Source organism: Pempheris klunzingeri, chromosome 3, assembly GCF_042242105.1.
Source record: "Pempheris klunzingeri isolate RE-2024b chromosome 3, fPemKlu1.hap1, whole genome shotgun sequence".
Taxonomy (NCBI): domain Eukaryota; kingdom Metazoa; phylum Chordata; class Actinopteri; order Acropomatiformes; family Pempheridae; genus Pempheris; species Pempheris klunzingeri.
Window position 1 is genome coordinate 18,922,399 of NC_092014.1, and position 15,228 is coordinate 18,937,626.

Sequence of the window (15,228 nt, forward strand, 5' to 3'; positions counted from 1 at the left end):
GAGGTAAACAATGCACTAAAGAGACTGGACACAAGTAAAGCAGCAGGACCTGATAAAATTGAACCCTTTTTCTTAAAGTTGGCTGCAGATTTTATTGCTGAGCCTCTCTCACATATTTTTAACTTGAGTCTTACGAGCAATAAAATTCCTAAAATCTGGAAGTCTGCCTTTGTTCTCCCTCTGTTAAAAGGGGGTGAACTTACAAATGTAAACAACTACAGACCAATTTCTAAATTATGTATTTTAGCTAAATTATTTGAGAGGATCATCAGTGACCAGCTAAAAGAATTTTTAGAATCAAATAATATTTTATCTCCGTTCCAATCTGGTTTTAGAAAACAGCACAGCACTGTTACAGCTACGCTGATGGTCCTAAATTATTTAATCGAGGCTTTGGACAGCAAAAAATACTGTATCGCTCTGTCTATTGATTTGTCTAAAGCATTTCACACGGTAGACCATAGCCTGCTGATACAAGCCCTACATCACATTGGCTTATCTAAACACGCAGCTGCCTGGTTTGCCAACTACCTATCTAACAGAACTCAAAGGGGTGCCCCAAGGTTCAGTGCTAGGACCCATTTTATTTTCAATCTACATGAACAATCTTTGTAACAACTTGTCAAATGCAATGTATCATTTTTATGCAGACGACACCATTATTTATTGCTGTTCAACTTCACTCACTCAGGCTTTTGAGTTGTTACAAGCTGCTTTTAATGTTATCCAGTCACGTTTATATGAACTTAAATTGGTTTTAAACACTGATAAAACCAAGTTCATGGTTTTCTCTCACACAAAGGTGCTACCACAGAACATTACAAATATTATAACATCTGAAGGAAAACCTATAGAGCAGGTTTTAAATTACAAGTACTTGGGTTTTATCCTAGATCAGGAGCTTTTATTTAAAGCACATATAAAAAATCTGGTCATTAAACTACGGGTAAAGCTTGGGTTCTTCTTCAGAAATAGATCCTGCTTCTCTCTCAGGGTCAGAGAGAAATTAGTGACAGCAACTTTCTTACCCATTCTTGACTATGGGGATGTGCTTTATTTGAATGCATCTTCCAAATGTCTCCAGTCATTGGACAGTGTTTTCTATTCAGCACTGAGGTTTGTCACTGGCTGCAGTCGTCTCACCCACCATTGTGACTTATATATGAAATCAAACTTGCCTTCTCTGAGTGCTCGCAGATATAAACATTGGCTGACCCTAATTTATAAGGCTCTCTTAGGCTTGATCCCTCCTTATTTGTGCACTTTATTGCAGAAAACAAGCAGTTGCTATGCCTTGCGTTCATGCAGTACATTTGCTTTATCTGTTCCTCAGATAAGGACTGATTTCGGAAAAAGAGCTTTCAGCTTTGCTGCCCCCGTTGCATGGAATACTCTACAGACTGATCTGAAACTCTCTAAAGTTATCCCACTTGGAGCCTTCCGCTCTATTCTGAGGGACAGACAGCGTGAGTCCATTGAACAGTGCTTGTGTTTTAAATCTTGAAATATTGTTTTGCTGTTGTTAAAGCTCCTGCACTTTCTTATTGAAAACATTATTGCACCTTTAAAATTGTATGTTTTAAACTGTACTGTCATTTCTATGTAACTGTTCTTATGACATGTGCTGCTGACCTCTTGGCCAGGTCACCCTTGTGAAAGAGATCTTGATCTCAATGGGTCTTTATCTGGTTAAATAAAGGTTAAATAAATTAAAAAAAAAAGACAATGAAGACTGTTGTGTGGGTTTTTGCAGCCAATAACAGCACAATTTGCGTGCCTTACTACAAGTTTGACAGCTTATTAACAGAACTAGCCTTTGCAACAAAGCAATGGCGGACAGCAAGGTGGATTCAGCTCTTTTAGTGGGCGGGACTGTCAACCTGCTGAAGGGCTGGAGGAGGTCACATGTTCAACAGATCCCTGCGTGTGACGTAATACACAGGGCCAAATCTAAATGGAGTGTGTTCGTACACATTTAGTTAAAGGTGAAGCAGGAGAAAAGGAGAGAGAAAGGTCTGTTCTCATAGTTTGAAGGTCCTTACAAACACCGGGGGCACATATTTATATTGGAAAGACTTTAAAAACTGCAGGAATCTAAAGCTTCCTGCAGCTTTAATCAACAATGAGAGCAACAGTTAATGTCCAAGTGTACAAAAATAGGATATGGACCTTTTTTCACAGCTTCTGTTGTCAGCAGATAACTTTTGAATACTGCAGTGAGGTGAGGTACAAAACAAAACAAAAAACAGCAACTACAGTGAGCTCGTTAGATGAAAGAGGGGATGTGACAGATTTTACGGCGAACATCAGACCTCCAACCCATCCCTGCAGATCCTTTAGCCTGTCATCCCTGTTGTATGAAAAAGCACTTGCACCATGCCCACTTCACAGATTTTGATCACAGTGCTTGCGTTAAGCCATTTTCTCACCTCTCAGTTTCAATAATCATCCTCACCGAACCGCTGGGGAGCACTGTCCAACCAAAAACAAAAGCTGTGAAAGTCTACCATCGCGTCCTTGTATTCAGGTACAGAGCGTGGACTGACTACAATCTACTCCTGGTGCCTTGGGTACTGTAACAACAATTATTGGTTTAAAGAGAAGAAGATGAGAGGAGACAGAGAGACACAAAAGTGGCAGCTGCTGGCTTACGTGTAAAGCAAAAGAGAAAGCAAACGTGGAAGTGAGAGGTGTAGACTCACTAAAGGTCATGAAGTTGCAAGTCTGTCTGACTACCAGCTCAGTTGCCTTCCTCTTTTCTGCTTCCCAGGTGTGCTGTGTGTCACTACTGCGTGACCTTTAGCTATAAACCCTCCATTCACTCCTCACTCTCCGTCTCTTCACTCTGTGCTCCTGTCTGGCATGCTGACTTATCTGCAGTGATCGTTTCTGATGGTCAAAGTGTGGGCCAAGCGCACAATGCACTTATAAGCATATTAGAAACACAAGTGTAATTGACCTAATATGCTACCTCATTAGCCTTTGGAAGCTACCTCTAGTATTGGTGCCTAATAACTGTGAGCTTCATGTGCTCTTAATTAGCCTTATAAGCCATTCACATTTGTTATTTGCTTCTGCTTAGGTGAGCATTCAGTCTCACCAGACCTATCGCACAAAAATAGCAGCTTTTGAACGCACCTCTGAGAAATATCTCCAAAAATACCTCCAGTTTGCCCGACTTTACTGTGCAAAGGAAACACTAACTACCCACAAGGGTTACCTTAAAATAGAAATTAATCCCAGGTAAGAATATCGCCAAATTCGACCAAAGTTGCAGTTTTTTTTAATGGGGTTAGCTATTTATTATAAACAATGTGTTACAACATTGTGTGTAAAGGGACAACATGAGGGCAGTGGCTATGTAAAGATTACAGAGAATAATATTGTTTAAAGGTGTCTAAAGATCAAATTGTGCTTTTCAGCAAGTATCACAATTAATAATCTTAACTTTGTGTGTATGTATATGCTTAATATAGTCTAGTATAGTCTGTTTCTTTATTTTCTTATTGTGTCACTCTAAAGCTTTTTCCTCTGAAACTTCATAAAATGTACTGTATACTAAACTTGTGTATATGGCATTTTTATTATTATTTTTTCTTTCACATGCAAACTATTATTTGGTGCCCAGGTCTTAAGCTTTTGCTTTTTGCAAAGTGCACCATTAGTTCAATGACTCACAAAGCTGTGTTTTTCTCCCCCACAGAGACACAGTATTACTAACTTCAGTATGCCAAATAAACACTGATTACTCATACAGTTGCCTTAAAATAGACTTTCACCTTAGGTAAATATACTGCTATGAGTGGTGTGCAGTTTGTGGGAATCAGTGGGGCTGACAAGCATACATTCATTTTTCATGAGCAATAAATTGCAAAATTGGATATAAAGAAGAATAATGTGAAAACTGCTGCTATATGAACGCTGTCTCTGTGCTTTTAAGATTTCTGTTCATACATAGGCTAAAAACTGAGAGCTCAGAGAAAACACTATACATGACATTCATTAAACATATTTTTTAATGACCAGTAGACACTTGCAGACATTTTATCCCAACCTTGGTTTGATAAGCAGCTAGACTTGAATGGGCTGGCGTTCTAACTAAAGAGCTCATTTCAGAATGAGCTGGCAGTAAAGTCCCTGGAGAAAAGCTGCTGTCCAGAACCTCTCTTGTTTTATTGCCTGGAAAGAGATGCGTGCATTAAAGCTTTAACTTCGGTCCAAGTACTCTGAATGCAGACTTACGCACTGTGATAACAGTAATGTAACTTCTTCTAGCCCGGCAAACTACAGCTGTCTTACCGCCAACTGCAAAGTGGTGTCGGTCTCACAAGGGAGATGGTGAGCTAGTTGCACTAATCATATCGTGCTCCAAGCTCGGCTGGTGAGACTAATTGGCTGGTCAATAATCTGAACAGCTGGGAAGGGGAGTGACCACCAGTTGCTGAGTTGAAATAACGGTTGCAACAATCACCACAAATCAAGCTCCTCATTAAAGGCATAATCTGTCAGCCATAGTTCAAAGAGCCTTCTCGTACTCTCATTGTTTATTTGCTTATTTATATCTGCAGATAAAATCAGAATAAGCTTGGAATTGTCAACTTGCAGGGGCGTGGACTCGAGTCACCTCTCTGATTACTCAATTGGACAAAACAATAGCAGCTGTGCAGATAGAATTTGACTTAAATGATGGGGTTTGATTCAAGAGGACATTCCCCAAGCAGAAAGATTTAAAATCATTCACATATCTGATTTACTCTACATCAACACAAAATGCTTCAGTTCCTTTAATTACTGAGCACTCTGCTGGAGTAATGGGTGAAGCGATGATGGGCTTGTTGGAGGTGTTCAAATACGACTTTGCCTCCCAATTTGATACTTTAAGCATCCTTACTGAGGTAATGATGTGAGTGTGATGCTGAAGAGCCTGCAGTGGTAGCAAAGCTGCTGATTCTGAAATAACATTTCAACATTCAGTCTTTGCAGAACTTTGAGATCTAGCTGTGTCAGTGCTGTGTGGTTTGTCTGGATGGGTGAAATCAGCAAAGAGAAACATATAATTGTAGGTTTAGATTATTATCATGATGAATTCTGGTTTCAAATATAAGTGGTTCGGCTGAGCAAGTGAAGCATCGACCTTTGCTTGAGTTTAAATGTGTTTTAATGTCTACCAGGAAAGCACCTTTTCAATTCAAGGAAGTTGTATCATCATGACATGTGATCATGTCATTTCCTCTAATTACAGAATTCCAAAAGTTTGTAAGTAGCCTGTGATGGCAGTGATGGTGTAGCACACAAGGGAATGTAGCGTGTGAAGATAACAGATGTGTCGCCTTTGCCATATTTTCATCATGTTATATTACTGTATTGCTGTGTGCGTGTGTGTGACTTAGACTCAGTATCTTTAAGGGACACACACCAGACATAACACCAGTTGACTGGGGGCACATCTCTAAATGATAAAACACTGTATTTCTTATGGTCAGGGTTTGGGTAAGTCTCCAGGTTTGTGTGTGTGTGTGTGTGTGTGTGTTTGTTTAATATTATTTTACTTTGGGGCTATAAATAACCTTTCAAACAGGCAAGCTTAGACAGAACTGTGATTCTTACTAAACCTCAGAGCAGCTGGGCAGAGGAGGATGAGCACTTCTCTAAATTTTTCTTCCAGGACTTTTACTGCAAGATCATGTTTTTTCTACCTTAATAACCGACAAAGCCTAGAGGTTAGAGATGCCAGCACCCCCCACACACCGCCACACCCTGCTCCAACTGCATCCATAATACTGAAAATCTCCCAGGTGTGACTGTGTTTGACTGAGCGAATGAGAAGCAGGAGAGGAGCCAGAGAGAGCATGGTGATTACTTGACATTCCCTGGACAAATAAATGCTTTCAAAAGGCTATGTTAACATAATTCAATAATTCATAACCAGTTCGATTATTTCTAGGTGTAGCTTTACCTAACAGGGATTCACTCTGGCCACAAGAGCACAGTCCTCAGGTCAAATAAGGCAAGGCAGAACTCTGGGAAAAAGAAATCTGACTCAACCTCAACTTCTCTCTCCCCCTTTCCTCGTCTGCAGTTACCCTCTCATGACAAGTGTTTTCAATAAGGCAGTCTTATGACAGCCTCTCTACCATGCACAGAAACACAAAAGAACACACACAAACACACACATTCACAGTCTTTAGCGATGTGCAGAGTGTTAACAGGCTTTCTGCCAGTGAAGCAGAAAGACTAAGAGTTTAATAAGAGAGAATCATCAGATATCCGTGACAGGCAACATGGACACACACACACACAGCATTAGGAAAAGCTCCACTACGAGGCTTTCAATCTAACAACCTCATACAACTCAAGACCGTGTGTGTGTGTGTATATGCATATGTGTTAACGTGTACACTTGTGTGTACGTATGTGAGTTTGTGTGTGGCCTGTGAACCGTCACAGCAACACAGGTCTGTCTGGAAGGATAAGAGTGAGACGTCTTATCAGCCACAAGCCAGACAGACACACACACACACATTCTCACAACACACACACACACACACACACACACAGTGGGATAATATGCCACCCCATATCAGCTATACAGCAAGGCCTGTCACTGTGGGTGGGAATGAGGGGGGTGAAGACGGAAAGGAGCAGGGGCATGGAGGATGACTGGGGAAAGTTCAGGCATAAAAAAAGAAAATGGAAGATGGGATGAGGAGGGAAGAGAAATGGCAGAGAAGAGAAAGATAAAGAGAGAGGGGGCAAAGGAGAGTGTGCTGATATGACAACATTTCCCTCTGGAGATAAGGAATGATGAAGAAAGGCAGGGATGAATGATCAGAGAAGAAGTGTCTTCCATCCATTAGCAGTTAGACAAACTGTCCGGTAACCAAAAGGTCTCACTATCTCAGCATTAGCTGTCTGTCTGATACATGTCTTATACATGTGTCAGTTCTCACTGAGTAAGTCAATGGCTGACTGAGGAACTAACACTACGCTTAAGTCTGACACGCAGTGGCCAACAAAGGCAAACGTCCAACAACGGCCCAAAACATTTAAATTAGACCACAGTGTGATACTGTAGAAGAGTGAGGCCAACTGTAAAAATAGGCTGTGTAGCTTTTTGTTGCCTTTTTACGCTACTTCTCGTCCCACTTCAAAACACTCTCTCTCAGGGTTGACAATCTAGCTGCATATGAGATGGACGGCAAAAATTAGAAAGACACAGCTTGCAAAAGTTCACGTCACCTGACAGCTCAAGACAGTCATGTGAGGGTTAAAAATACTGTGTATTGACAATACAACATTACATTTGTTTATTTACCTTGAGCGACGGGCTATCAAGAGGCATCCATGTTTGATTTTCAAACATTTGTAGCACCAAACCGGATATATAAGAGCTCCCAGTCATAATACAGACTCAGTGCTGATGTGAATGACATTTCACAAGTCAAAAACAGGTACAACTACAAAGTTACTAAGAGCATGACTTCCTTTTCTTAAGTTTGAGTCAATGTTTGAGTGACTGAGTGAATAGAATTTGCAATTTGATCAACTGACCAGTGATGAACCAAATGTATTACCTGATAGCAGTGGCTAATTAACATATGAAACTGAATGTAACCTTAACGTCAGAGTAAATGTCGGACTGACTGAATGGTGGTTAAGTGAGTGAATGTCTGACTGCATATATAACTGAATGATTTATTGAGTAAATGACTACCTGCTTCAGTGAATGACTAACATGGCTAACAAAGCAAAAGAGAGAGACATTTCAGGGGGAGCAAGTGCCTATACCTCTGATGAATGGCACTGAGAAATGTAACATTCGCAACAACTAGTAAACACCCTGCACTCCTCTCAGGGCTGGCCCAGAAATTAGCCTCAGAAATGTCAGGAAAATGGCAAAGAATTAGGAGGGAGGGACAAGGGGAGGGAGGAAGAAAGTGAAGAGGACGAGGGAAGGACCCGTCGGAGGAGAGAAGTAAAAGAAGTGAAAGAAAAAAGAGAAATAACTTCATGACACCACGTAATTATTGAAATGTCAAAGGGGTGCACAGAGAGACAGAGAGAGGTGACATGGGAGGGAGGGGAAAAAGGTGGGTAAGAGGATGGAAAGTGGGAGATGGAAATCCTTCTGCCACTCAGAAAATTTGTTACAGAAGTGTTGGAAAGGGGAGGGAAAAAAGGAGGTGGAGAGGGAGGAATAACAGAGGAGGAAAATGACTTGGGAACACAGGCCATCAGTCATTGGGAAAGCAGGCCTGACACTACTGCATCAATAATTCAGATGACTACGGCTAATGAGAGAGATCCAAACAAATCACCCCTGAATTCACTGGGAGAACATTGAAGCATTTCACTGCGCAAAATATGGCACCATTATGGCTGCTTTTTAGCTGCAGTTTGGGCTGTATTGGCAACACACATGGGAAAAAGGGGTTGGATACAATATTCATTTCTCTCGAACCCTTGAAACGTTCACATTTATTTTCATGAGAAAAGGGGACAGAGATTCAACGGTAGCAGAGCATTGACATGCATCCATAAAAAGGAAAAATACGCATTTGACAAAAGACAGAAAAAAATGCAGGAATTAACAAAGGCTGTGATACAGCAGGTGGAAAAGAAAAAAGAGGTAAAATCAAAGGAGAATTTGTCGTCACTGAGAGCGTTGACAGTGGAAATGGCTGGAGTGCAGCAGACACAGAAATGTAAAGACAAACCCAGATAGAGCTATTTGGTGGCACTAAGCCTGGATCAAACCCAGTATGGTGTCTGGCATTGGATAGATGAGTGTAACTAACACACACTTACACACATGCAGGCACACACGGTAAACAACTTCCATCCTCCCAACTCCACACACTGACAACAGCACCTGCACAGCGTGGGACAATACTGAAACTTCAATCCACGTTCCCTACGCAGCATGAAAACAGGCAGTCATTTATACAGTGGGGTTGTTAAATAGGAAGTTAAGTGCTGGATTTACACAGAAGCTGCATTGCACACTAAAGTAAAGTAGAATGTCTGATGATCACGCTGTTGGTAAAACTAAGTGTTCGAGCAATAACACTCACTCGATGTTAGCCACAGTCTGAGAGGATCGGTCTAAACACAAACACAGCCTAAAGCTTACATAAACTATTTATGAATGTTAAAACTCAAACGTTAGTGCACAGTATAAATCAAGGATTATCTTCAAAATTAGAGCTCTTGGCATTAAATTACTCACTTCTAATGAAAATCCATTCTACAGAAAGTAGAAAGTAGAAAATCCATTCTACAGAAAGTAGAATGGATTAGGCAGTGCGGCTAGAAGAATGGATTGTCAAATCAGCGTTTGTTGCATGACTCTACCCCTTGCTCTCTTACCTGTCCTGTCACGTTACCTGTGTTGTCAGGTACCTCCACCTATGTTACCTGACAAGACATAAGTAACATAACAAGAAGCAAGACAAGGTACTGACTTGCTAATTCCTGATCATACACCACAAACCAGTCAAACTTGCAGAGTCAGAACTACCAAGTACACAAGTCCGGACTTGGCGTACTTGGTATTAAGAAAGGCCCTGTGTCTCAACCTTTAGCTGACCAATATTTTTCTTGGTTGAGGACAGCAGTACTCCCAACTCCACTCAATTTGTCCCTTAGTTAGATATATTTGCAGTTTCGGGGACATCAACAAATTTGTGAACTTCATGTGTCGGACAGTGGTAATGAGGAGTACTGTTTTTTATCATGGTTTTTTTTTTCTCCTTTGGGAACAGATGAATCTAACATATGGTGCACATTTAAACATGCCAATAACTTAACATGCATTAATGGCTCATTTGTGGGGAAAAGCTATTGTTTTCCTCACGCAATACTATAAAATTCACAAGTGGAAAGACAGAGTGCAGAAAACAGTGAGCTATGGTTTATGGTCCGGTGAACAGGTCAGACAGAAAAACCAAGTGTCAATAGTGCTTACACAGTGTTTAGCTTTGTAAGCCCCAGTCAAAACTCAGCAAGTGGCTTGGGTTATGCCCTAAAGGGCCTACCTAGTAGCTATTACGCCTCTGTGTGCAGAGGTAGCATGCTCTTATTATTCCAATCCACTTATTAGACTGGTCCCTGAGTGTGGCAGCAAGCCTACTAGTTTGCAATCTCCATCTCTCTGTAGATATATAACTCTCCAGATATATAATTCTCTTTAGCTCAGACCCGCTGCACTAGACTGTTTTTTCTCTCTTTACCTCCCCTGACTCCATATGCCTAGGTATAGGAAGTGCTTACATTGGTTCTTTCTTTGTGCTGTAGTCAGCCTTAAGACAGAAACACAACACAAGCTAGATATAATATCTAGCAGAGCTGGGGTGATGAACGAGGGAGTATTGAAGGGATATAAATATTCTTTTTCTCTCCATGACTATTTCTTTCATTCCCTCAGGGGCACATGGCAGGATTTAAAAAGGCAGGGGTCCACCATGGCTTCCGTTAAATTTATTTATGTCTTCCCTCCACGTCTGTCACAATCTTGTTGCTTGACTTTCTCCTTCACTTTTCATTTTCCCCCCATCAGACTCCATTTTTGCCTTTATCTTCCACCCTCCCATACATCCTTCGTTATCATCTCTAAGGAAAGAAAAATACAAAAAAAAAGGAATACTTCCTGTGTACCTTTCTTACACATTAAACTTTCTAGGTCATAAATAACAGTGGACAAAAACTGCCGCTATCAGTGATCTGGCTCTGACAGCAACACCATTTTCCATTGGCATGACACAGCACACTTTTGCTGCAAAGTGTTGTGCTGGACTGTGCCCATCTGAAATTTTACTGCAAACTCATGAAGCAAGATTACCAAGGCGAGCCACTCTGCCGTCAAACAGAGCCAAAGTGTGACTGCACTGTCTGATGCGATTTCATGCAGACAGGAAGAAGAGAGGTTTGGCTGTAGACTAAAGTTGGGATTTATGCTTAATGCAAGGGGTTAAGGGGAGTCCCACTAGAACCAGTGTCTGATTTCACCCGTTAATAAATTGGTATTGCATGTGATCAGGCCGTATGTCAAACTTTAACTATATTCCGCACAGTAACATTGCTTATACCGATTCATTCACCTTGTGATATGAGCATAGTGGGCACTGTTTCATTCCTGAATGTGAGACTATTCAATGCAGTCGACACACTAAGTTGTTTCACTCACACTCTATGGTTACATTTTTGAGGAGGCCGACAGAACAGCTTCTGAGCTTTCATACATTGTCGCCATGGGCACTCCTCCCATTACCATGTTTTCAGAGCTGTAATGAAAACCATTTCTTCCTCCCACTCTTAATGCAGACTCAAAACTTCTTACTGCTCCTTCGAGTGGAGGACTTATGATGGTGGCTCCTTACTTCATACCTTTCTTAAATTTCATTAGACTCCCAGCAGTGTTTTGGTCTCATTTGATCTTGGTGTATAACTAAGAAATTGTGAATTAACAGTATGGAGGCAGTTTATATTACACAACTAAAAGGGGTTTTATAAAAGCAATTGGAATCCTTAAATTACAGGATGCTTCTACTGTGAAGCACATGGTGATGGTGGTAAATTTGCCACTGAGGGGTGACTCCTTGCTTCACAGAAGTTGGTATTAAATTCTGCTCAAAAAAAAAAAGCATGGATAATAGGAGTGGATAAAATCACAGTTAGGCTCTTAACTTTTCGCTGATCAGTAACACTATAAAAGAAGTAAAGAAAAGAAAATCCACACCCCAAACAGCAGCAATTCCTGCATCATCCAAACTAAATTCAAAGCCTGACGCCAATATTTTAAAGTCAAAAGTCTCTTCTGTTCTCTCTCTCCCCGCCCTTCTCCTTTCTTTCCCTCTCTCTACCCTGCAAAGGCAGACTGCACAGTCTAAAAATGCATTAAGTGAAACAGCGAAATAAAGACATGACCTAGTCTTGCTGTCATTCCAGCCGCAATGAGTAAGTAACCACAGAACCAAGGAGAGGAAACAAGACAAGGACAAACAACCACTGCATTGAAGATTAAATTCTCAACATTTTAATGTTTAAGGACAGCCCTAATTATCTTAACTTTCAGCTCTTCCCACCCTTACCCAGCCCTGCAGATTAGACTTAAAGCTTGTGGCGGCTCCGGCATGACGAAGGGCAGTGAGGGAAAGAAGAAGTTGGTGAGGTGAATACAAAATGCTGCTTCGCCATTTTGTCCATTTGCAGCTAAATAAGATCTTCCTCTACCTCCTCTCCCGTGGCCCCAGGCAAGCAGAGAGCATTTCTTACATTATAACCCCTAAATGTCTCTCCTGTGGCTCATTGGAAGTATGTCTGTCTGTCTGTGTCCTTCTGTGTGTGGGTATGTGTGTGTGTGTGTGTGTGTGTGTGTGTGTGTGTGTGTGTGTGCTATACTCTGATCTTTCAGACAGGATGGACCAAAGCGAAATGTTAAAAATAGTGAAGTCCAGTTAGAGACAGTGACAATGTCAGTGGCACAGAAGCAAACTAATAATAGCTGGATACATTTCAGCTGGGTAAGTGATTGAGAACTGCTCTCTCTGTCACTCATTAGATAATGTAGAGGTGTCCTTGAGCCGGTCAGTGCCTAACAGCAAACTGTGGCTATAATGGGCAGCTCCCTGGTGCAATTTTGTGAATGTGAAGCAAGGCTTTGCTGAAAATAAGCATTGATGTCAGCAGACCGTCCTTGGGTGGGGGGAAAAAAAGTTTAAAATAGGAATTTGGTATTCATTAATAACTTTAAAATTAAAGTTTCATATTACAACTTTGATTCGTCCACAGAGTACTTTAGCCCTTGCCTAAAAACTTTGATAGACAGATATCTTCAAAATGAATAAGAGACTGGGATATTGAATCTTGCACCAAGAGCATGTCTAAGAGTGCTGTCTAGGGTTTGGAAAATAAAGCAGCAAGAAAATCAAGTTCATCTATTTGCTGCGTTTAACTATGTAAACAGCTAGTTGTGTGTTTAAATCATGACTTTATATATACATAAAGTGAAATTAATTGTGCTCATTTCTGCATATCCTGTCCCCAATGGCTGTGACACAGTCATTACAAATACACCTCGCCAGCCATGAAAATTAGCGATAGAGAAAATGAAGTGTTTAATGCGGACTGGAGAGCAAATATGTCTGTCTCAATTATTCATTCATTCTCTCTCTCTCTCTCTCTCTCATTCAAATGCTTTTTCATCAGTGGTTAATCTGTCCATTTATTCTTCCACTCAGTCAAGCTCTTTATGCAACCATTTGTTGGCATACTCAATATTTTTTTCATTCAATCAAATATTTCCCATCATGTATTTGTCCATACATTTCTTCATTTATTCATTCCACAATCTGACCACTCGATTAATTTTCTATTCATATGCTAAGCCAGCGGGGGTAAAAGGTGCAGATAAGGTGGTGCAGCAGTGAAGTTACCAAAAGTCACTGGTCCCTGATCCCTTATAAGAAATTAAAGGCTGACCACTTAACGCTGATGATTTGACATCCCCCAATTCAAACCTCATGACAGATGAAGCATCAAACTTTTTCTTTCACTGGATAATTTGTAAAGATATTGCAATACATTTTTAAAGACTATCAAAAATGACTTTACATGTTGTGATAAGACAAAAGGTGCTGTATTTTCATCATATACTTGTTTGGTTTGGGTATACTGAATAAGGCTACATTTTCACACTTCAGAGTTTCAGAATCCCAACTTCTATAATGGCTTAGTGTTAATATTTTACCGTTTACATATGATAGAAAAATCAGATTGCTTTGATATCATTCTTTCAATAGATTCACATTTTTCAGAGAAGAAAAGACCCCGGAACAGAATATGTACACGTTTCGTCTTTGATCCACCCACTCATTCTGCTTTATAACACAGCTGGAAGCAATCTTTTCATCGATGATATAGATATAAGATATGATATGATATTTTATGGTATGATATAGATGTGTGTATATGTATGTGCCGTTACTTTCATCAGGGAGCAAATTACTAATATAAGCAACACTGTATTCGACACAAAGCTGGTGAGCGGATGCGTTACGTTGGCAAACTGAGCACAGTGACACATGACAGATCCAGCGAAACACAAGAGCTTCCTCCTCACTTGCGTTTCAGCTGAAACAGACCCACGATCAGTCCATTACAAAACCCACAACAGTCTCATATACTAAAATAGCGGTAATTTAAGGCTATTTCAGCGCACTACACCAACCAAAAGCAGCTAGCATGCAGCTATCTGTTGTGGTTATTGTGAGACTCAGCAGCATCGTCTCAGATGCCTGTTATATTAGCTAGAAGTAACACACTGCACTTCCTGTATTTCCGATTTTCAAAATAAAGTTCCTACTGTCGACAACGCACCACTGGTTCAGGCTGATGACGCTGAACTCAAAGTACTATAAAACTGTCGATGTAAACACGTAGGATATTTAAGTAGTCCTCTCAACCATATCGAATACCATAGACTATAACCTTGTTCCTAACCATGCATTTCCGCATGTCATGTTGTGCAGTAAGCTAGCAAAGTTTAATCGCACAGGAACGAGTCAACCACAAAACGTAAAACAGACAGCTTGTGAATAGTGCCTGTTTTATTTAACGTAACATCATAGGAGGGGTAGTCTATTGTTCCCCATAAAGTAGGTAACCCGAGCGTTGCACCAACAGACTTCCGCTCTATTTTGACTAATCCTCGCTAGCTTAATGCACACCGGCATAAGCAATTTGCACACTCTTTCCTTTAATCAGCACACCATTATTTGCTGCAAACTTCGTTTAAGCGGTTGAAGTATTACCTCCTTCTTCTTCTGTCCTCCCCCGGGTGGCAGACATAGCAGCAGGAGGAAGAAAACAGACAGGGCTGCCAGGTTAGCGTAGGATTTAGCCCCAACAGTCGCCATGACGGAAGGATGCTCAGACTGAGACACGTCTCTGACACGGGATTGGATTCTGGGTCGCCCAATCAGCGCAAAGCGATTTAAAGTCCGGAAGCATCTGGGTTTTGTAGTTTTTTAGGCTGACAGAAATTTACCTACACATCTCAGCTGTAGGAAGCTGTTATATTTATAGTCTCGACCTTGCCAGTAAGACATTTAATTGTAATACACTCCATACACGATGTGTTATGCCTTGGTGCTTAAAATGAGTGATGTGTGAGAAAAGGGCATTACAACTCAATTAGATGTATAGATAAATTGATAAATAAACAAATAA

General features: G+C 40.7%; 1 protein-coding gene across 1 annotated transcript in view; it reads right to left on the bottom strand.

The window, feature by feature from the left end:
• tusc3 (tumor suppressor candidate 3) overlaps positions 1-14,922 on the bottom strand; it is a 77,828-nt gene extending 62,906 nt beyond the window's left edge. The window contains exon 1 of the mRNA XM_070827498.1: positions 14,811-14,922. Coding sequence (XP_070683599.1) covers positions 14,811-14,915 — 105 coding nt within the window. The 5' untranslated portion in view covers positions 14,916-14,922. The remainder of the gene's footprint in view (positions 1-14,810) is intronic.
• Positions 14,923-15,228: the final 306 nt, after the last annotated feature.